This window comes from Coturnix japonica, chromosome 6 (genome assembly GCF_054131305.1).
Source record: "Coturnix japonica strain WE chromosome 6, WE-NBRP24, whole genome shotgun sequence".
Classification (NCBI taxonomy): Eukaryota; Metazoa; Chordata; class Aves; order Galliformes; family Phasianidae; genus Coturnix; species Coturnix japonica.
In genome coordinates, this window is record NC_140668.1 from 22,663,452 (window position 1) to 22,685,959 (window position 22,508).

General features: G+C 46.7%; 1 protein-coding gene across 4 annotated transcripts in view; it reads left to right on the forward strand.

Moving 5' to 3' along the window:
• The window catches only part of NECAB2 (N-terminal EF-hand calcium binding protein 2), a 47,467-nt gene that overhangs the window by 14,714 nt on the left and 10,245 nt on the right, over positions 1-22,508 (forward strand). For 3 of the 4 annotated variants that reach the window (XM_015873890.3, XM_085551626.1, XM_085551625.1), the window contains exons 3-5: positions 8,332-8,440; positions 20,216-20,241; positions 22,220-22,317. In XM_015873890.3, coding sequence (XP_015729376.1) covers positions 8,332-8,440; positions 20,216-20,241; positions 22,220-22,317 — 233 coding nt within the window. The remainder of the gene's footprint in view (positions 1-8,331; positions 8,441-20,215; positions 20,242-22,219; positions 22,318-22,508) is intronic. The other variant, XM_085551623.1, reaches the window with a different exon arrangement.

Sequence of the window (22,508 nt, forward strand, 5' to 3'; positions counted from 1 at the left end):
GCAGCAACAGTGTTTTTGTAGAGATTGTACTGTATTTGCCATACTCCATATCATCCTTGGGTCCTTTTCTTTGTAGATGAAAAAGACACATGTATATAAAACTCAGGTGTGTACAGTCAGGTGGCAGAGCAGCTCACCAGTCCTGCTAAGTTCATCCACCCCTCTGTGAACTGAGCCAGCCTTGAGATGAAGGTTTGATGAAAGCTTGGAAACGTAGGAAGGTTCAGAGTGTATCCACAGAGCGCAGCATGGGCACATTGGTGTGCCCTGGCACTGCAAACCTCAAGGAAGGAGAAGAAAGCTCAAAGGAGTTCATGTTCATGTTTGTAAGCTCTAGAGCATCACAGTGCTGAGCAGTGGGTTCAGGAGAACCTCATAGGGTTCAGCAATGACAAGTGCAAGTTCTGCACCTGGGGCATAGCAGCCCTCACTATGATTACAAGATGGGGAATCTAAGAATGGAGCACAGCCCTGCTGAAAAGGGCCTGGGGATACTGGTGGGTGGCCGCTGGACACAAAGCAGCAGTGTGACTTCACATCCCAAAAGCCAATTGTACCCTGGGCTGCATCCAAAGCAGAGAGGCCAGCAGGGAAGGGAGGGGATGTGCCCCTCTGCTCTGCACTGTGAGATCTCACCTGGAGCACTGTATCCAGATGGAGAGTGCTCAGCACAGGAGAGATGTGGACCTGTTGTGCATCCAGAGGGAGGGGCACAAAAATGACCCAAGGGATGGAACACTTCCCTACAGGGACAGGCTGAGAACTGTGCTATGCAGCATGGAGAAGGGAAGGCTGCAGAGAGACCTTAGAGTGGTCTGTCATTATCTAAAGGGGCTGTGAGAAAGAAGGGGACGACTCTTCAGCAGTAACAGAATGAAGGGAAATGGTAAAGAAGGAAGAAGGGAAGGGTGCAACATTACCTGTGTCCAGCCTGAGGACAGAGCTGTGCTGGGAGGTGAGGGCAAGGCATGTGGAAGCACTGCTCTGTGGAAAATACGTGTATTCAGCAAAAGCTGAGTAGCACAGAACATTAAAAATTCACAAGGACTGCACTGAAACCTGCTCTCCAAGAGGAGAATTTTAACAAGCAGTGGCAGGGAGGAATATTCCAAAGAGCAGGGCAGGGGGGAGCCTGCAGTAGAGCTGTTATGTTGGGATATTTGGGGGTTTATGTATTCATGGTTCTCGATTTGCTGTGATAAATCACAGGAGGTGGATTTCTGTGGGATTTATTCTGTACTTTCCCTGCAGTGCCAAGCTGTGCGGATCTGGAGCTCTCCTGGTGCGGTTTGGTGCTGCAGAGGCTCCTGCTTCTCACCATGGGATGTTGTTTTATGTGTAATTGGGGAAAACAAAGCATCTCTCCAATTGCTTGAAGCTGGAAAGCCTGATAACAGTCCTGCTTATTTATTTTTCCTAATTTGAAATGATCCACTGGTAAAAAAATAAAGAAGATATGAATATTGCTCTTTTGTTAAAAGGTAGTTGAGAAAGTATGTGCTTAAAGACGTGCTTGTTAAATTTGCTTGAGCAAGAATATTTGTTTTGTTTTGTTTCTCTTTGCAATCTTTCCAGAGCAGATGTCCCTTCCCTGCAGGGGTGCTCTACTTCTGTGGTGCTCAGCTGCTATGCAGAGCAAACAGATGAAAGCACCTGGAAAGGTCTGCACACTGCTGGCTTAGAGACATTAAATACCTCTGGCTGAGCCAAGGCTTCTGTCCTGCCCAGTCTGAGTCGCAGGGGATGCTAAGCATAGGGCTGGAGCTGAGCATAGGGCTGGAGCACATTACAGGGTTGTAGCCTGGCATAGAGAATAGCACTGGTGCCTGTCAGTCACCTGCATAGAGCTGGTGCTGAGAATATGGCTGGAATTCAGGATAGAGCTGGCGCTGGGTATCGGACTGACATTTCGCTGTGAGAATATCTGAGAGGGGCAGAAGCTTTATTAAGGGTGAACATCCATTTAAGAGCAAGTGCCTCACAAACCCATGGGACCCAGAGGCTCTGCTGAGCCATGGAGCAAAGGAAATCTCCAAACAGATGTGTCTAGAGGAGGTTTGACCGTGGACAAAGAAACCAATGGGAGAAAGACCATTGGACAGAAGCAGCAGTTTGTTTTAGAGCCTGTGATTTTTGTAATAGGAGTTTGGGGACCACTGACTTTCAGGAGCGCAAGGAGCTGGGTGTCCTGTGTGCTGCAGATGGCACTGCATGAGGATACCTCCTGCTTTCTGAGAATGCAAATGGAAGATCTGCTTTCCTGATAAGTTTAATTGACTGCCTTCATCCCTGAGCAGCTTGTTAGCTGTGTGGAAAATCAGCGGTGCTGCCAATGCAATCTGGTTATTACTCCATGGGGCTGTGGAAAGCAAACAGTTTGTAGCTCTGTAATCCTTTGTAATTTGCTGCTAATTTGTCTACAGCCAACAGCTCTAGTGCTTCATCTGCACATTCAGGAAGAAAAAGAGCAGAAATTAATGAGGAGGGTAATGGTTTGCTAATGCATAAAAATGACGGACAACTATTGTACTTAATATTCTGTTATACCTGTTCAAATATTAGATTTTCTCCTGCTATTGACTTTTAGCATATTTCCCATGGTTACTGAACTCTCCCTGCTGAACAGTGAGTGAGCTTTAAAGCACTGCAGGAGATGGGTTCTGTTCTTCTTTAGCAAGGTTTTCTTGGGAGAGCGTTGCCTTAAATGGAAGCAGGGATATTTGAGGTCAGAATGCTCAGCTGTTGGGATTGCTGCAGCAGGCTCAGCTACTCACAGGCCTGAGCTACTTCATCTCCTGTTTTTCTATGGCACAATGATAGATTAAGGCAGCTCTGTAGACTACTACTCCTCTACTAAGCAGCAATTGCACTGACTGTGGCCAGGCTATTTGTACCCTGGCAAAGTCTGATCCAAGCATTTAATTAATGAAAGAATGGGAATTTCTGTGGAAGGTGTTCAGAAAAACAATGGTGTGATATTCAAAGCTGAGATATGGAATGAGAGCAGGGGGGGAAAAAAGCACATTTAAATCAGCTCGTTACAGAAGGTGAGGGTTATCTGGAAAATCAAAAGTAAAACCTTAGCAAAAGGCAGCGGGAGACCATGTGCTCCATCCCTTCTGCATGTCTCCTGCCTACCAGCCTACATTTGATTTCTATCTCTAGCTCCCATTAAAACTAATTTCAAAATTACTTCTAATTCTGGGACGACAAAAGGCTTGATTTGAAGATGAAGGCTGAGCAGCTTGATGACAGCACTAGCTTGCTAATGGACACTGCTGGGTGCCTGGCATTGCTGGTGAATGAGGTCCAGCTGTCTGACTATAAGAGAAATCTGAATTTTTCCCCAGGATGTGTCCCAGAGGGAAGATTGCCAGCCACGCTGTTGCGTGTGCAAGGGAAGGAAGTAAACCAGCTTCAGACCTTGAGGAGACAGACCAGAAACATGTAAGACGAAGGAAACTGGATCCTCATTTCTTCTCTGAGCAGAAGGGAGGAGTCTTCCCTTTGGCCCAAAGCAACACATATGGGGCTCTGAGTGTGGAAAGAGGACAGGATGAGGATAATGTCTCTGACCTAGGAACAGGCAGCCATATTAAATTGCTCCAACCAAGGACTCAAAGAAAGGAGAAGGATGTAAGTGACTGGGGACTCCTCTCTGCAACACACTGAGGTTCCTGTTTGCCACTTGGATAATCTCTCCAGAGAGGTTTGCTGCCTGTCACAGGCCCACGTTTTTTTACTTCAAGAAGAGGCTACTAGGCATGACAAGTGAGGGGTCTGCTATCAGCTGCTGCTGCTCATTCAAATCAGGTCACAGGAGGCTACAGTGAGTTAAAATTCGGGACCAGACCAAGAAAGTTCATCTGGTGGTTGGGGCTGCCTGGTCAAGGGGAGTCACTTGATGAGGACTTCTTGCTCCAGCTACAAGAGGCATTGCATTCACAGGCTCTCATCCTGATGGGGATTTCAGCCATTTGGATGTCAGCTGGGAAAATCACACAGTGAGCTGCAAGCAATCCAGGAGACGCCTGGAGTCTTGACGATAACTTTCTGACCCCAGTACTGGACAGACCAATGTGAGAAGCATTACTAGACCTGTGCTCACCAATGCAGAGGTTATTAAAGAGGTTAAGACTTTTTTACATGGTCTGATAATGATAGGACATGAAGGAATTAAATTTAAGTTAGATATTAGAATGAACTTTCTTTTTTACCCAGCAGGCGGTGAGGTGCTGGCACTGCTGCTCAGAGCTGTGTGTGCCCCATCCCTGGAGGTGCCCAAGGCCATGGATGGGGCTCTGGGCGACCTAAGTTGGTGGGGGCACCCAGCCCACAGCTGGGGGGTTGGGACACTAGTTTTTAAGGTCTCATCCAACTCAAGCCATGCTATAATTCTGTGATTTTATGTTTCTATGATCTGCTGCAGAGCAGAAAGCAAAAGAACAAAACTGAATAAATAGGTTTTGTGATGAAATTTGTTTTGATGTGGAGAGAAGTACCCTAAATTTCTGAAGGAGAGCTGATCTTTGAGCTGGAGTAAATAATTCTAGACAGAATGGGCTGGGGGATGTCCTTTTCTGTTTTGTGAGTTATGTCTCTCTGTGGATTGCTCTGAGTGTAGAGAGAGAAGAAATGGGAGGTAAAAATTTCCGGATATGAGGGAATTGTATGGGAACAACTCATTGCTCCCATCAGCAGCCACAGCAAGCATTAGGAAACATGCAGAAGTGCTTCAAACAGAACTTGGTAGTGGTGGGATCACCAGTCTGACCCCAGGTCATCTGTGTGCATCACTTAGCGTGGTGTTATCCCTTGGTAAAACATCTGGACTGGGTGATAGCTAACTGCCATAAGCAAAAAGATTTTGGAGTCATTTAAAGCATTCCTTTCACTAGGAAATTACTAATCCTAGCAATTTACTTCTTCATCCTGCTGACCTCAGGTGGATGAAGCGTCCCATTCTGAAGCCAGGCTATGTCCTTACTAGCCCCTGTACCTACACATAACTCAGAGAATGAAAAAAAAGAGCAGTTGTTTTTATTCACGGGTCACAGTAATCTGATTTTCTTACCCATAGTTCTATTGGAGCTTGAATTCTAAACAGGACTAAAGTGTTTTAGTAACCATATGGTAATAAAAATAAGGAACAGAATGTATTTCTAATATTGCTAGATAATATACAAGTAGTTCCAACCTTACATGACTCCTACTGGACTTAGCAAACAGAATCTTATTTTGTAGTTGCTTTAAGCTCTTTGTATCTCCAAGTGAATTTCCAAATACTCAGCCAACACATTTCCTGTGTTTTGGATGGTTTATGTCTTCATTTCCCCCCATTGCATCAGTGGGTGGGAACAGCTTGACTGCATGGGTTAGAAAGGCCATGGTTTCTCTGGGTCTTACAGATACTTACTTTGTTTAATGAGATTGGTGCAGAGTCTCAATTTTTCTATTACCCTGTTTCTTACCCAAAGCAGAAGCAAGGCTGAAATGCCTCCACAGGAGCTCCTGCAGGTAGGCTGTATGGGAACACTTGGTAAGACACTCATCCAACTGGAGAGTTCCTATCTCAAACACAAAAGCAGGTTCCAGAGACTTATCCTCCCTCAGTGAGAGCAGACTCTGCTGCTGTCAGGACAATCTTGCTTTGCTGTGACTCTTGATAAGACTGCTCCTGGAGCGCAGCATCTCCTTTGGCTCTTATCACAGATGTGTGTCCACAGTGTTGTGGCACCATCCTTCCTGCACAGGATTTTCCACCACTTCAATCTGACCTCCCACAACCCAGCCCCTCTGCTTCCTCTTATCACTTGAGCTCCCTGACGCTGTCCCTGACTGTTGTCTCCAGCAGTGTGCTGCTCCCAGCATGTTGCAATTATAGATATGCAGCCCTGGGATGACCTTGTTACTCTGCCATGCTTTTACCTTCTGTGTTTGCAGGCAGGTATTTAAGCTGCACTAAGTAACAATCAGCTTTAAACTGGCTACTGCTGGAGGTGTTATCTAATGGAGAATTAATGTCTTTGGTACTGCTTGCCAGTGAAAATTACCCATTTCCCTATTCACATTCTGTGGAGTCTCCAAAAAAACAAATGAAATTTACTATCACCTTTTTCTTTGAGATCCCTCACTCACCCATCATTGCTCTGTGTGCTTAAGTGCCATGAGGCCATTCCCACACTGGGTGCTGCAGCAAGCTTTCAGCACACGGATCTGTGCTGTGTTGCTGTTCAATGCGTCACTGTGATGTTGCCACCCAGCGCTGCTGGAGCTGCGGGCTGCTGTACGGCTGCTGCTCACCAATTGACTCTTGCAACCAGATAAATAAACCTCAGAAAAGCTAAAGAGGAGTAAAGTTATATAACAGAAAAGTTATAAGAAGGAAACTAGGTAAAGGAAAAGGTATTTTCCTGAGTCTTCTCAGCACCTTTTACTGCCTCAAAATGCAAAAGAGCATCACCATTGTGTTGGCATCCAAGTGCCACTGCCTGCTCCAATTGGGATGTTTTGAGCAATAAGCACTTGCTTAAATATCTCCCCCCACCAAATGCTTTGGTTTTCTGCCTTTATATGGCTGCTGTCATTAAAAAATACTTTTTTCCAGACACTCTCAAGTTTGAGTCTTTTCCCTGCCAATGAACATCCATCCCAAAGCTGGAATAACGCTCACAGTGCTTTAGTACCCACTGCTCTGGGAGTGAACTTTGTTGGGCAGTGATCCCTGATCCCAATGTATTAGGGGATGGTGTGCCATTATTCTTCAACCTTTCTGCAGAAATGAGTTCATGTTTGGGGAAGGAATGCAGCTGAAGGTTCTCTATAGATAGCATTCTACTTAGAAAATTATACCCCTTTCGCCCATGGTTGTTTGAGATGTTCTGCTGCATTCCTTTTGTAACTGCCAATTAAACAGATATCTGAGAGTCAATTCATCACCACTCTAACTTCATCTGTGTCAGGCAGGTGAAACTGGGTTAGCATTTGGCAATGCAGATATGTTTTAGGAGTAGCATTTCAGAGAATTACTGAGGTGTATGTGGTAAGTTGGCTAATTTTGTCCTTGAGCATCATTTCCTGAAAAAAAGCAGCAACAGGGTTTATAGCTGATTCATTCAGTAATAAATGTTATCTTCTCCTGTTGCAAAATTGTCAACATTTCCAGTCTACAAACTTCTGAGGCTGTGAATGGTCAGGCTCTTGGCAGTAGTTGACATGTGGCTGGATCTTTACAGATGGAGGTTATTTTTTGATCTGAGCTGGGAGCAGAGCACCCTTCCCACAGACAGCAGCCATCTTCAGGGCCACCCCACAAGTCTGGAGTTGAGGATGGCCAAGTACCCCGGTACACATGGCTGGAGGGGGCACCAACACAAAACTGTGAGAAGGAGTTTGCCAGTGATCTTGCTGCAAGTCCAGGAGAGCACTGCTAACCCTCTGCCTTGTGACTCCTTCAGTAGAACCAGAGGTGATGGCTTTAAGTTGCATCAGAGGACTTTCAGGTTGGATATTAGGGGGAAAAGAGTCTCATCCTTCCGATACCTGGTGAGGCATTGGCACAGCTGTCCAGAGAGATGGTGGAATCACCATCCCTTGAGATGTTGAAAAAACATGGAGATGTTGCACTGAATGACATGATTCAGTGGTATGGTGGAGATGTGTGGAGGTGGTTGAACTTGATGATCTTAGTGGTCTTTCCAGCCTTAATGATTCTATGATTGCATGATTCCTTCATATGCTGCAGCTCTGCCAGCAGGCACTGTCCCATATGGCCAGGCAGATGGATCCTGTACATCACCACCTCCCTGCCAAAGCAGAGGTACAACATTAAGGTTACACATCCCATATGTGTTTAAACAGTTGGCAGCAGAAGCAAAATGTGCCATGCTATGTTTGTTAGCTGTTGTTTTGCGTTTCTGTCCAGTCTGGTGTTGGAGAAGATGGAATGGAGGTGGTACTGCAGGGTCTGTCACTAAGCCCAGATCAGGCCTATTCTGTGTGTGTTAAACAGCCCTTTGTGAGCATCCTGAACATATGGCAGGCAAAACGCTCCTCCATTTATTTTATGTAATTAAGTTTTAGTATGAAGCTTGCAAGCTTTTCCTTTTTGAGCTTGCTTTGGGTTAATTAACCCAATTAGCTGCTAACAGCCAGTGTTTCCCACCCAGGAAGAAGCTGCTGGAGACACCAGAACTCCCATGCAGTGTACTGGCTCTGTCTGCAGGGCAAGTCCTACAAAATCCCCTGGAGAACCTCTGGGATCCCGTGTGGGAACAGCTCCTGGTTTCACATCACTTTGCCCCTCCCTCACAGTCTGTATTGCTGTTGCAGATGATGGAAAGCTGTCCCTGGAGGAGTTCCAGGCCTTTTTTTCTGATGGGACACTCAACGAGGAGGAACTTGAGAAACTCTTCCACACCATTGACTCAGACAACACAAAGTAAGTTCTCCCCATCTCATAGCACTGGGGGCACAGTGTTTGGGTGTTTGGGTGCCCCATGGGGGATGCAGTCATGCAGTTCCTTTTGCCAAACATTGCAAACTCTCCATTTCTGCTGGGTCTGTGTCTCATCATGGCAGCTCCCGCACCCCTTTCTTCTTGGTGTTTTTGTTGTTGTTTTTCCAGGTCGATGATGCAGTTTCATCTCTGTGATATCTAAATTGATGCTTACTGTTACCTGTATTTATTTTTAAATGGCCCTTTTGATTTTCCACTCCATTTAAAAGCTTTGCTGCACTGTAAAAGGTAACAGTGTGAATCTGCGAGCTCCACCCTGCTCAGCTATTTTGCCAGCAGCAAACAGTGAGGATTTAGGACCTGTGCTGCTTTCTTTGCCTCCCAGCCCAGCAGCCCTCACTGTGGGCACACTGCCCTGTTCTGGCCCTATGTGGCCATACTTCTGTCTGCACAGAGCGCAGACATGGGGATGGTTCCCACAGCAGCACAACACTTACTGTCTCACAGGGACGTGATGGGGTGGGAGGCAGCAAAGCGTGCTTTGGTTTTACAGTGCACCAAAGATGAGGCTCAGTGAGGCACCTGACTTCTCCCACTGTGCACACAGATGAAGCCTGCCGGGTTATTTCTCCCTCCAAGAGGAATCATACTTCAAAAGCCTGCATGGATGAGGCTGCTCAGAAATCCAAATGAAAGCCAGGACTGAGTCATATTCCAGAGAGACTACTGCTCCTCCAGAGAGAAAAAATCCATCCAAAAAAAGATGAAAAGCAAATCTTATTTCAAATAAGGAGTTGTGCTGAAAGCACTTACAAAAATAATAGCCTGGTTAATTACAGAGCCTTCAGCCAGCAGGTGTATGAAGCCTCTAGAGCCTGCCTTCCCAATGTGTGTAGTGGCCACCAAGCTCAGCAGTACCCCAAACCAGTGTGATACATACTACTCATCAGCTAATTAATTAGAGAAACTTCAGGGTCTTTGTCACTAGAGTGGGCTGGGAATGACTCGTACATTCCAAAGCTTCCCCTTCAGCTGATGCTGTGAGAGCAGCTGAGTGCCTTGGATCTTAGTGTAATAAAATAACACTGGAGCCATGAAAATTGGAAGTGTGGGCCATCACAGAATCACAGAATCACAGAATGGTCCGGGGTGGAAGGGACCTCAAGGATCACAAATCTCCAACCCCCCTGCCACAGGCAGGGCCACCAACCTCCACATTTAATACCAGCCCAAGCTGCCCAGTGCCCCATCCAACCTGGCCTTGAACACCTCCAGGGACAGGATCTACAGCCTGTCTGGGCAGCTGTTCCAGAACCTTACCACGCTCATAGTAAAGAACTTCCCCCTGATATCCAATCTAAATCTTCCCTCCCTCAACTTAAAAACATTTCCCCTTGTCCTACTGTTATCTACCCTTTAAAAGAGTTGACTCCCTTCCTGTTCCCCTGTTCCCCTTTAGGTACTGAAAGGCTGCAGTGAGGTCACCCCACAGCCTTCTTTTCTCCAGGCTGCACAAGCCCAGCTCCCTCAGCCTGTCTTTGTAGGGGAGGTGGTGCAGCCCTCTGATCATCTTTGTGGCCTCCTCTGGACTCTCTCCAACAGCTCCCTGTCTTTTTTGTACTGGGGGCCCCAGACGTGGACACAGCACTGCAGCTGGGGCCTCATGTAGGCAGAGTAGAGAGGGACAATCGCCTCCCTGTTGTTGCTAGCCACCCCTCTTCTGGTGGAATCCAGGATACCATTTGCTTTCCGAGCTGAAAGAGCACACTGCTGGCTCATGTTCAGTTTTTCATCAATAACGTTAACTATCGTAAAGGTGAATGAAGCATGCTGCCTCCTGCTTTGTGTGCCTATTTATCCAGGTGATATCCATATCCATAGTATCACCCTGTCACAGAGTTATCCCTAGATAACGGGACAGATACCAACAACAGAAATCACAAAGCCACAACTCACCTGGGCATGTCAGTTTGCATTTGGCTTGGAAAGAATGTGGGCTCCTAAGCTGAGGTGTGTGAGGACAATATGAAATTTATCTTTCCAAAAGGCTGTTTGAATTTGAATTATCTGTTATTTGAAAGAGGAATTTAATTCATCTTTGACACTGTTTTTTAACTTCCCCCATCTCATACTGCTTATTGAGTTTGCTTGGTGTACAAAGCAAAGTTTGCCATCAAAACTATATTGCAGCTGGAGTGGAAAATGAAGAAAGTTATGTTCCTACTGATCATTAGTAATTGCTATCACTATCTAAATTGCAAAATGTGGATTTGATTTCCCAGAGCAGTTTTAGGAGCAGGGGAACCACCTTACCTGTGTAGACAAAACAAATGTCCGTGCTGGATTCTTGACTTGATTTGGTTGGAAAGTGCATGGAAAGGAGAACAGTTGAGTAGATGGGTGGGAGATGGAGTTGGCCTATGATACAGGAGCAGCTATGGCTCAGAGGAACGTAGCTCTTTTGGGAACAAAATGCCCAGCACAATGCCTGGTTGTCAGCAGGGTGCAGTTGTGCAGAACCAAAATGAGACACCCAAAAGCAGCCAAGGGATTAGTAGGACTTCATTCTTCCTGATGGCCTTGGAAGAGTCTCCAGGAGGTCAGTGATGTGGCTGGATGGGCCTGAGTAAGGAGCATGGCTTTGTTCAGATGCAGTTATGGGATGGCACTGTGTTCCATGATCCTATTCCAGGGTCAATTCTTGGCTCAAAACACAATGGTAATGCTATTGCACTCTTGGTGCGTAGTGTTGGCAGAATATAAAAGTTCCCTATCTGCAGCAAAGCCCTCCTGCTGTCCCCATCCACGCTGGTTACTGCATCTGGCAGCAGGAACAGCAAAATCTATCACATACTTCAGTTGCTTTTGGCAACTCATATTCAGAATCTTGCTGTTGCTGAAAAGAGATGATGAAGTGGTGTTTTCCTCTCCATGGTGAACATTCCCTTCCGCCTTCCTTCTTCCCATTCAAAGCAGGAGGCAAAGAAAGATGCTGCCAGGGACTGATTTGTCACTGTGGTGTTGGCTGCTCACCCAGGCTTTGGCAGTGCTTTATAGAGAACTGCCTGAAAACTAATGGGGTGGTAATGATATGTTACTACTGATATCAGTGCCGTCAGAAGTGCACAAATTATGTGTATAATCTACAAACACAGATGCACACACATATGAATATATACATATATACATATAGATCTGTGATTTAGCTGCAGAACAAGACTTTAGAAATCATTCTTACCTGGGAAATGCTGCTCTATTTGCAGTTGTTTACTCCTCTTGGTGCTCCCTGAGCTGTGGGGCAGCTGTAGGGCATAGCCTCCAGAACTACGGTGTGCCCGTGTGCATTGCACACCCAAGGAAAGCAGCAGCCAAGCAGGTGTCCAGGCACTGGGAGCAAGTTTGTGAAGCACAGAGCTCCTGTGATATCAGATCTTCTGAAAATACCATTATGACCTATGGCCAGCTTGTAACTTTCCTGGCCCCCACTGCCCTACTGCAGCCCTGTGGTAGAACCTAAGGATCAGACTCCATTAGCACCTCAGTGCTCCAGGTGAGGTCTCACAGTGCAGAGCAGAGGGGCACATCCCCTCCCTGCCCTGCTGGCTGAACTGCTTTGAATACAGCCCAGGATAAGGTTTGCTTTTTGGGTGTGAGGGCACACTGCTGCCACCCACCGGTACCCCCAGGTCCTTTTCAGCTTGATAGTGGTGGATGCCATGACCCAGGTGTAGACCTTGCGCTTGGCTTTGTTGAACCTCATGAGGTTCTCCTGCACCCACTCTCAAGCCTGTCTGTGTCTCTCTGGATGGTATCCTGTCTCTCAGGTGTATCAACTGCACAACACAGCTTGTGCTTAGCAAGTCCATGAACTTGCTAAGGGTGCAGTTGACCCCACTATCAGTATGACTGCTGAAGATATTAAAGGGCATCAGTCCCCTGAGGGGCACATAATCCTAACACTAAGTGTCTCATTATATTTGTATGAACCCTGAGGCTCTTCCACACCATATAACCATTCCTGGAATGAGGGAGGAGGGAGATGTGGGAGCCTGAACCAGTGATGGGTTAGCAATGCTCCACAGGCTGCATCCCCACACTCATCTTCATCCTCTTCGTGGCAGAAGAGGAGAGGTCAGGTGTGGCTGTTAACCAAACTAATTTAGCCCTAGCAGGGGATTTTAATGATTCCTTTTGTGTCATATACATTTTTCATAGTTGCAGAGGAGAGTCTTTTGGAAAAGATGTGCGCACTGGAGCAGGACTTCTCTGATGAGCTGTACGCGTCCATTCACAGGGAGCCAGAACACAGCATTAGCATTCTGCTGCACTACCATTCACTATCTCCTAGCTAGGCTTACAGCTATTCTTTTAATTGCTTTATCCCCTTCACCCCCTCTAAATGAGCTGCTCTTTGCAGTGGCAAGCACTAGAAAAGCTGGGAATGTGCATGCAGTATAATTAACAGAAGCACTTCTCAGAAGCCTTTAGAAGCTTCCCCAGAGTTCCACTTTTTCTGGAGGTCTGTGATAAGTGGAAGAACAACAGTGGTTGGGCTTCGCCTACACCAAATCCTGCACAGTGCAGCCTTGTGGTACAGGGCTGTGCCAAAGCCCCCTTAGATGTGTCCAGCCCCATTGGGCACAGCAGCTCCACAGCTGTTTGCAGGCTGCTTGCAGCAGAGCAAACAAGATGGGACACATCTGTATCTCGCACACTTTTAATTGTGCAGAAGCTGTTAGAATGGTGTTAATGCTAATGAGCAGAAGAGAGATGCCATGTGTGGCTGTGACTCATTGGTCTGTGCATGGAGTTTATCTCTGTGGCTGTGTGCAGCCAGAAGCTCCCAGACCAGGATAATTGCTTGGGTGGATGAATTCTGCTTCCTTGATAGTTTGATTGCACTGATAAACAAACATCAAAATAGTTTTAAGTTGGGGTCTGTGCAAGCATATCAGACTGTGAAGCTTAGTTTTCCACAACAGTCCAAGATGAATCCAGACAGGGAGGTAAGGTGCTTCCGGGAATCTGATCTGCTGCTGACCTCTGCTTTGGGGGCAAGGAATGTTGATTATGATTGAATGTTTTTTCCTATTTTTCCTTCCCTAATCTTGGCTGTTTGCATTGCAAACCTGATGCAGTGTAGTGCTGGTTTTGTATGGGAGCTAAAGCCCACACTTGCAGAGATGGATGTACTCATTGAAACCAACTTAATTTCTGCATATTGAATGTTCTCAATTAGCTCTTTGGGAAACAAACTACAGCTTATATAATCAGCTGAGATTTTGATTAACCTATTCAAGAGATAGTTCCAGTCCCTTCAGAAAGGGGCAAAATGATTGCATGAAAATTATATGTCTGGCTCTAATTCCTGGCTCTCAGCAGCCTGGGCAATTGGTGGCTTTGTGCAAGATGTTTCTGTGCTCTAGGCCATTCTCCTGTGCGACTACAACTTTCTTGCACAGTCCACACTGTGCTGAACTTCTTGGAGTGAAGAAATGCTTGGTGCCAACATTGGTGCTCAGCCCACTGGGAATATCCTCAGGAGGAGCACGAAGCTGGAAAGACAGCACAGAAAGTCATCTGAGAAGACATTTGAGTGTATGTTGCTATCACTGATGCTACCTCCAGGCATTTCCAGCACTGTCTATTTACTCATGTGCTTACTTGGAAGGAGTAAGAGCATCTGGCTGCTGCTGGGGGGAGCACCAGCTGCCCAATGACTGAAACAGGAGAGGCTCTTTACCTCATCTTTTTCAGTGGCTGGAGAAGAAACGTGTGAGAAACAAAGATACGGGTTAAAAAGCCTGGAGGGTGTTCTTGCTTTGCACTCCTGCTGGCTCCCTGCAGGCTGTATGCTGCATATCGCTACCTGTATCTCTGCTGCTCAGAGTCCTTCCTCTGTTCCTTACAGCCATGCTTTTGAGAAAGTAAGGAAAATACTTGCAAAAGCAAGAAAAATTGCATTATATTGCTAGCAGAAGACTGCAGACAGCTGAGATGAGAAGGCTGAGTGCAGAGGATTGCACTGCTGGATGCGGTGGGTGGCAATGTGTTAGTTAATGAGAGCTGTTCATCTCAAGAAATCACATCCACTGAGTACTGGCTTATGTATCAAGCAAAAATAGGCAGTGTTGCATGTTTCCCTTTGTATTTGGTACTGGTGAGGCCACACCAAACTGCTATGTTATGTTTGGGGCTCCTTACTAGAGGAAAGACATGGAGGCCATGGAGTGTGTCTAGGGTAGGGAGTGGAGCAGTGAGGGGTCTGAGCACAGTGCTGAGGGAATGGGGTGGGTCAGTGTGGAGAAGAGGAGCTCAGGGGAGAGGGTTCTCCCCTGACAGGAGGTTGTGGGGAGGGGGTTCAGCCTCTGCTCCAGGTAACAGCAATAGGGTGAGAGTGACGGCCTCGTGTAGAGGATCAGGTTGGGTACTGGGAACAGTTTGAGAAGTCATTTCCAACCTCAGTGATTCTGTGTTTCTTCATCCCAAAAGAGATTGCTGGCTGCCTGGTACCATTACCAGATAGTGCAAAATCAGAGAACCCCTCTGCCCAAAAACAGGGAGAGTATTGCATTGGTTTTCCTTTAATGTTTTGGTTTGAACACTGAGCTAAAAAAATACGAGGATAAGGAACCTCTCATTTGATCAGATGGGATCAGTCTATTTTTCCAGGCAGTCACTTGCACTGTAAGCAGGCATTTTATTGTGTTCTTTCCTCTTGATCATAGTTTTATGACTGCTTTGATTTGAGTTTTCATTTTGCAAGAAAGATGTAGGAGGTTGGACGTCCTGACTGTCGTGGCCAAGTAGAGGCAGAAGTTGTTCACTGCATGGAAAGTGTAGTTCTCCCAAGATTAAATGGGGCAGACAGGCTGCACTGGGGACAGGTGCTGGCTTTGTCTTCTGCTTCCAAGGATGGGAGGAAGGCAGCTGGGGTCCTCGCCACCCTATTTCTGACACAGATCTGCTGTTCTGGGTAAGGAATCATGTTCTGTGGCTGGGAGGTTGTATGAGGCATACACAGAGCAGGCTGGCACCAGGGCATTGGCATATAAATTGCTGTATGTGTATGGCTGTATAGCAGTCAGTGTGTTGAGGGAGCCAGGAGCTGACCTGGCCCTGAAATGTGGCAGCAGGAAGGACTCTCTAAGCAAACAGTGTTCTTTATATTTTGTCAATGATTCCCTAAAAGGAAAAGGAAACTCACCCCTTTGTGCTGTTGGATGAGCATGTTTGGAACAGCATGGTGTTCCATGGTGTTCTACTCTGCTCTTGTGAGGCCCCATCTGGAGTACTGTGTCCAGGTGTGGAGCCCTCAGTACAAAAAAGATATGGAGATTTTGGAAAGGGTCCAGAGGAGGGCCACAAAGATGATCAGGGGGCTGGAGCACCTCCCCTATGAGGACAGGCTGAGGGAGTTGGGTTTGTTCAGCCTAGAGAAGAGAAGGTTGCGGGGTGACCTCATTGCAGCCTTTCAGTACCTGAAGGGAACTTACATCCAGGAGGGGAGTAAACTCTTCGAAAGGGCTGATAATAGCAGGACTAGGGGAAATGGTTTTAAGTTGAAGGAGGGAAGATTTAGGTTGGATGTTAGGGGTAAGTTCTTTACTAGAAGGGTGGTTAGGTCCTGGAACAGGCTGCCCAGTGAGGTTGTGGATGCCCCGTCCTTGGAGGTGTTCAAGACCAGGTTGGACGGGGCCCTGGGCAACCTGATCTAGTAAATGTGTATGTTTGGTGGCCCTGCCAGGCAGGGGGGTTGGAACTACATGATCCTTGAGGTCCCTTCCAACCCGGGTAATTCTGTGATTCTGTGATTCTGTAATGCTCTCCACCCTGAAACGCTGCCCAGGCTTGTTTTATCACCAGCAGGAGAGGCAGTATTCCTGCCAGAACACAATATCTGCACTGTGCTGTGGCCTTGAGCTGGTGATGTTCAGCCCTCACTTCTGGCCACGGAAGGGCATGGGCTACATGGATGGAGCCTCCAAGGAAACATGAGCAACCCATGTAAAAGAATTTTCACTTTTCCAGACCCGGGGAGTTCCACTCTACATTCATCTGTGATGATCTTGAGCATCAGAGATTCTCTTCAGAAAGTTTTATAGACTTCCCTGTTCATTTTTATGAGGTTTATTACTGCTGCAAACCAAATGCAATTTCATTGCAGGTCATTGCCTGGAGAAGAGATTTCCCCTGACATCCATAATCACTGATGTGGGAGCTGCCATATGACATGGTATGGGGCATGGCACCAGCCCCAACACAGCTGGTGTCTGGGTTAGGTCCAGGCTTTCGGATCTGTTGTTCTGCAAATTGTGCCTCCCAGCTTTGCAGTCAGAGTTGAAATAGCTACGGTAACACACATGTCCTTCTTAACTGTTGAGGAATGTGTGCTGACTGAGGGGTGGTCAGCAGGGATAGGGAGGTGATTGTCCTTCACTTCTTGGCTCTTGTGAGGCCCCATCTGGAGTACTGTGTCCAGGTGTGGAGCCCTCAGTACAAAAAAGATATGGAGATTTTGGAAAGGGTCCAGAGGAGGGCCACGAAGATGATCAGGGGGCTGGAGCACCTCCCCTATGAGGACAGGCTGAGGGAGTTGGGTTTGTTCAGCCTGGAGAAGAGAAGGCTGTGGGGTGACCTCATTGCAGCCTTTCAATACTTGAAGGGAACTTACTCCCATGAGGGGAGTAAACTCTTTGAAAGGGCTGACAATAGCAGGACACGGGGAAATGGTTTTAAGTTAAAAGAGAGAAGATTTAGGTTGGATGTTAGGGGGAAGTTCTTCACTAGGAGAGTGGTTAGGTCCTGGAACAGGCTGCCCAGGGAGGTTTTGGATGCCCCGTCCTTGGAGGTGTTCAAGACTTGGTTGGACAGGGCCCTGGGCAACCTGATCTAGTAAATGTGTATGCTTGGTGGCCCTGCTGGGCAGGGGGGTTGGAACTACATGATCCTTGAGGTCCCTTCCAACCCGGGTAATTCTGTCATTCTGTGATTCTGTGATTCTGTGACTCAAGCTGAGTTCAGCATCTCCCAGCCTGGCAGAAAGGATGAAGCAAGCAGCTTTTGCTCACACAACCCAACCTGGTCTGCACAGTGGCTCCAGGGCTGGATGGCACTTTGAATCATAGAATCATAGAGTCATTAAGGCTGGAAAAGACCTCTCAGATCCTCAAGTCCAACCCCAGCCCACCCTCACCATGCCCACTGCCCACATCCCTCAATGCCACATCCCCACGGCTCTGGGACACCACCAGGGATGGTGACTCCTCCACCTCCCTGCAGTGCCTCACTGCTCTTTTGGAGCAGAAATTGTTTGTAATGTCCAACCTGAACCTTCTCTGAACATGAGATCACCACCTCTCACCCTATTGCTGATACTTGGGAGCAGAGGCCAACCCTTCCTCCCCACAAACTCCTGTTGGGGGTTGCTGAGCCATGGGCTCTTCCCTGAGCTCCACTTCCCCTCACTGACCCATCCTATTCCCTCAGCTGTTCCCATAGGACTGTGCTCCTGTCCTTTCACATTTTTGTTGCTTTTCTTTGGACACACTCCAGGGCCTTCATGTCTTTAATGTCGTGGGGAGGTGACCATCCCCAGAGAGCCAATAGTAACACCCACAGCAGTTCACCCATGGTTAACCTCTGACCCATTACAAGGCAGCTGGGTGTATATTTTGCTTTTCTGAGGTGTGGAGACTGTCAATTGCAGTCCCTGTCAATTGCTGTCCCTGCTGGGACTGGAGGTGCACTGTCAGATGTAGCAGTGCTTCTCAACTGCACATGTTCTTTAGTCTCTCCTAAATGAGAATCAGATTTGCAGGTGGTTAACACTAGAGGATATTTTTTTTTGCTGTGCTCATTTAAAGTCTTGCAGAATCCCAAAGCTGTGAACTGGAGGTGGAAATGAAAGCAGCCCATTATTTCAGAAAATCTCGGTTTTCGGTGCTGCTAAACAACCAAGTGATGCAGCTGCTGATGCAGCCCTTTCATCTGCCATAGCAAAGGGGTTTTTGTCTGCAGCAGAAGCGACTCAGGTTTTGAGTGGTGTTTGAGCAGCCCATCCATCAGCTATTTGCATGAGAAACGTGCTGTGAAGATGAGACTTTGATGTATGTACAACTTCTGAATTCCCATTATGTTTCTGCTTGTGCTGCCTGAGACATCTCTGTTAGCTGAGTTGAAACCAAGGAAGGCAGGGTATCACACTTCAGTGTCTTTTGTTGTTTTGTTTTTTAAATGGATGTAAACCAACAGGGAAAATTATTTCCTTGTTGCCAATACATTTATCTGTTAGAATTATCACAGCGTGTTTTTGAGTGGCAGTGAGCCATAAACGGTGAGCAATAAACATTCCCTTTGATGACAAAAGGAGTTCGTGGCTTGGATTGTTCAGCAGAGATGCTGGAGGCTGTGATCTGAGCTTTCACATTTGGCTCCTAATTAGGTCCCAGGGACACAAACGTTCTCCCAGGTACAGATTTACTTTGGAAAGAGATCTCAAAGAGCAGACATCCCCATAAGCTTGGTGGTGCGAGGCCATTCTGCCCCATGGTGCAGCCTCACCAACTGGAAAACAGAGAAATGCCTGAAACCAAAAAGACTTGGGTTTTCCTGATTTTCTGTTTCAATTAAAGAAAAAGTTTTGTTTTGCAAAGGATCCAGATAAAGGTGGCCTCCAGTATGGGGGAAAAAAGCCTATATCTGATCTCTACCTGGACACAGAGCTGTTGGCAACAGCCCTCTGGCTGCAGCCCTCCCACCAGTTCCTTATCCACTGAATAGCCCAGCCTTCAAACCCATCTCTCTCCAATTTAGAGATAAGGATGTTGTGCAGAACCATGTCACACGCTTTGCAGAAGTCCAGATAGCCCCTCTCATTACTGAGGCAGTGACCTACTGGAGCGCCTTGTAAACCATTCTGGAGTTGTGCATCTGTGCAGGGCTGATGTTGGTGATAAATCCTAACAGTGACCTGGCGAGGCTGCAACAGCCCTGATACATGTGACCTGCAGGATGGGAATGTCCTGGGAAATGCCATGGGCCATCCTTGTGTATGTCTTGATTACTTCTTCATCTGAACGTGTTTTTTTAAGGTCTGAATATGACTACAGTAATTTCTTTAATTAGGCTTCTTCTTAGTGCATGATTGCTTAAAATTAAAAGCAGCTTCTTGGCCAACTTACAAGTCAAGCACAGTTAAGTTAAATAATATGATAGCAGGAGGCAAGGAAGTAAAAGATCATTTTTGGAAGCAGGAGATAATTACTGCAATGCAAAACCCCAGGGATAGAATGATGAGTTTTTCTCAGTAATGTGCTCCTGTTTGGGATGTTTGTTAGAGAACTTGAGCCCATGGAGGGTGGGAAGAGCTGGGCTCATTGTTCCAGGTGGATCTGGGGAGGCCATCAAAAGCAGATTTAGAGCATCTGCTTTGGCAGGGGGGTTGAACTCAATGATCTCTAGAGGTCCCTTTCAACTCCTGTTGAGACTGTTGACCCTTCAAATTCTGAGATTCTGTGATCATTTAGAAAAGTAAAATTTAAAAACTTTAATTCAAAGCAAATTGGACCACAGGAGGAGTTCTGCTACTAATGGCTTTTGTTTCAGGAGGCAGTTCCTGGGGCCAGGATACGTGGTTCCATTTCTGTGCTAACCCCAAAAGAATCCTGAGCATATCTCTTGTCTCCTGTACATTAAATTCTTTTCTCTCTCTCTTTTTTTCCTTCTCCCTTCCCTGGCTGTCCTTCCCTCTTCCAGCAATGTGGACACGAAGGAGCTATGTGGTGAGTATAACACTACACATAGAGCTTTGGAAGGGTGTATGAAAACTCTTAAAAGCCAACATCATCTCCTGCCATAGAATCGCTAAGGTTGGAAAGATCACCTAGTCCAACCATTTACCCAATGCCACCATACCACTAGATATCAGTCAAGTGTGTCAGCTAGCCTTGTCTTGACCATCTCCAGGGATGCTGACTCCACCATAACCCTGGACAACCTGTGCCTGTTTCCTCTTAGGCAGAAGGAAAAAACAAGAATGTGGTGTATAATATCAGTAATGTGTTTATTATTTATTGGGCGAAACTCTGTATCTCAGAGCAGGCTGACTAAGGTGCTTCTTGGTGCATATCCCTTGAATCACAAATTAACAACCAAAAATAAACTCCATAGCCGTGTTTGTCCCACATCTCTGCAAGAAGGGAAGTTGCCAGGAGAGGAGGGAGGTTCAAGGTCCAGCCTAGATGCATTATCTGCTGCATACCTCCCACTGCCCACCACTCCTGGTGTACTTTATGCTCTTCCAAGAATTATTTGAAGTATAAGGCCTCATTCTGGCAACACTGGAAGCTATGATGTCTCTCATAGTTGGTGGCAGGTTGGGCAGCTTGTGGAACTCCCTGACCCAAGAGAGCTTGCAGAGCTGAGCACACCTCGATCTCAAGGGTAGAGTCACCCAATGGCATATGTACCTCCAATTTAAATAAAATGAACTGATATTGCAACAGCAAACAGACCAGCAACACAAGGCATGCTCTGGGAGTGGAGATGTACGTCATCCCATGGTGGGCAGTGCACACCCCAACAGCAACCCGCTGTCTCACGTAGATGTGTGGAACCCAGAGCAGTGATGTGCAGGGCAGAAGGAGCTGCCCCTGGGTGTCCCATGAATGAATAAAGCTAAGGCTGTAGAAGTGCATAGCTGGAGGCTGCAAAAGTCAACACTACTCTCCTTCCACATTGCTAGTGCTCTCAAGAGCCATGTTCTGCCCACAGAAGCTCATCTGTCCTGAAAAGTACTTTTCATTTCAGGGTTTATAAGAAGAGTTTTCCTCTGCCTTCAAAAATGTACGATCTTTTTTTTCCCCTCTCAATTAAACTAATAAGAGGAGCAACAAAAAATAATCACGCTGCAGTGAGAACATGTTGCTTGGCTCAGAGCGGAGCAGCAAACAGCTGCTTTCAATTACATTGTGACATTCCCGTCTCTGCCAAAATCTTCTTTCCCTTGGATATGTGAGGGTTGTAAACAGCTATAGGCACTGCTAATTAAGCCAAGAGAACCTAATTAGTGGGATCACTTCCTGGAGTGTATTTCTTGTTGCATTCAGTAGATATGTCACCGTGGTGTGAATCCTCAGTCTGAGCGCTGGAGAGCAGCGCTGGTGGTGCCAAGAAACAGCTTTCAGCTGCCACGTGTGTCAGTTGTACCCAAAGGGTTTGATTCAGTTCCTGAGCTGCCCCACACTGCAAACATTGGCTTTCAGGGCTCTGTAGCTCACAAAGGGAACCACACTACAGTTGGATGCATGGGGAAACACCGCGTAGCTGTGATGTGGGGCTGTGAATGGGATGGGAGTGCAGGGGGAGGATGTCTGGACAGGTCTGTGCTGGGAAAATCTGTTTATCATTTGGATGCTTTGGCTGCCAAGGGAATTTCCCTTGAGATCTCTCTCTCTCTGTTGGAAACAAGAGGAAGAGAAATAAAATGTGTTCAGATGCAGAAGTGGGGTAAGAAATAAAGTGTCATTTTTTATGGCAGCTGCTTTGTGTTACAGCTCTATTTTACCATAACCCTCCCGTCACACGAACCTTTCTCATCCCTTCAGGGCAAGTTGTGTCTTAGGGTCAGGGCCTAGGGAGTGAAAACACATGTGGAATCACCCTCTGATTTTCCTTTTCTTCAATAAATAGACAGTGTTGTGTCATGTAGCCTCAAATTTAAGGTACACCCACTCTTCCCCTCATGTCCTCTTTCCCCAGACTATTTTGCTGATCACATGGGAGACTATGAAGACGTCCTGGCCTCACTGGAGACTCTGAACCTGTCCATCCTGAAGGCAATGGACTACACCAAGCGCGTGAGTGCCCGGCTCTGCTCTGCTCCTTGGTAGGGCAGAGTTCACATATAGCCATGCACAAACAATGTGGGTTAGAAGCTGCAGTACTGTGTGTTTGAAGGATTGGAATGCTTCATTTATATTAATTGTTAGTAAATTTTCTGGCAGTCAGATCTGCCAACAGTATTTCAAAAGCCTGTTACCGTGCTAAT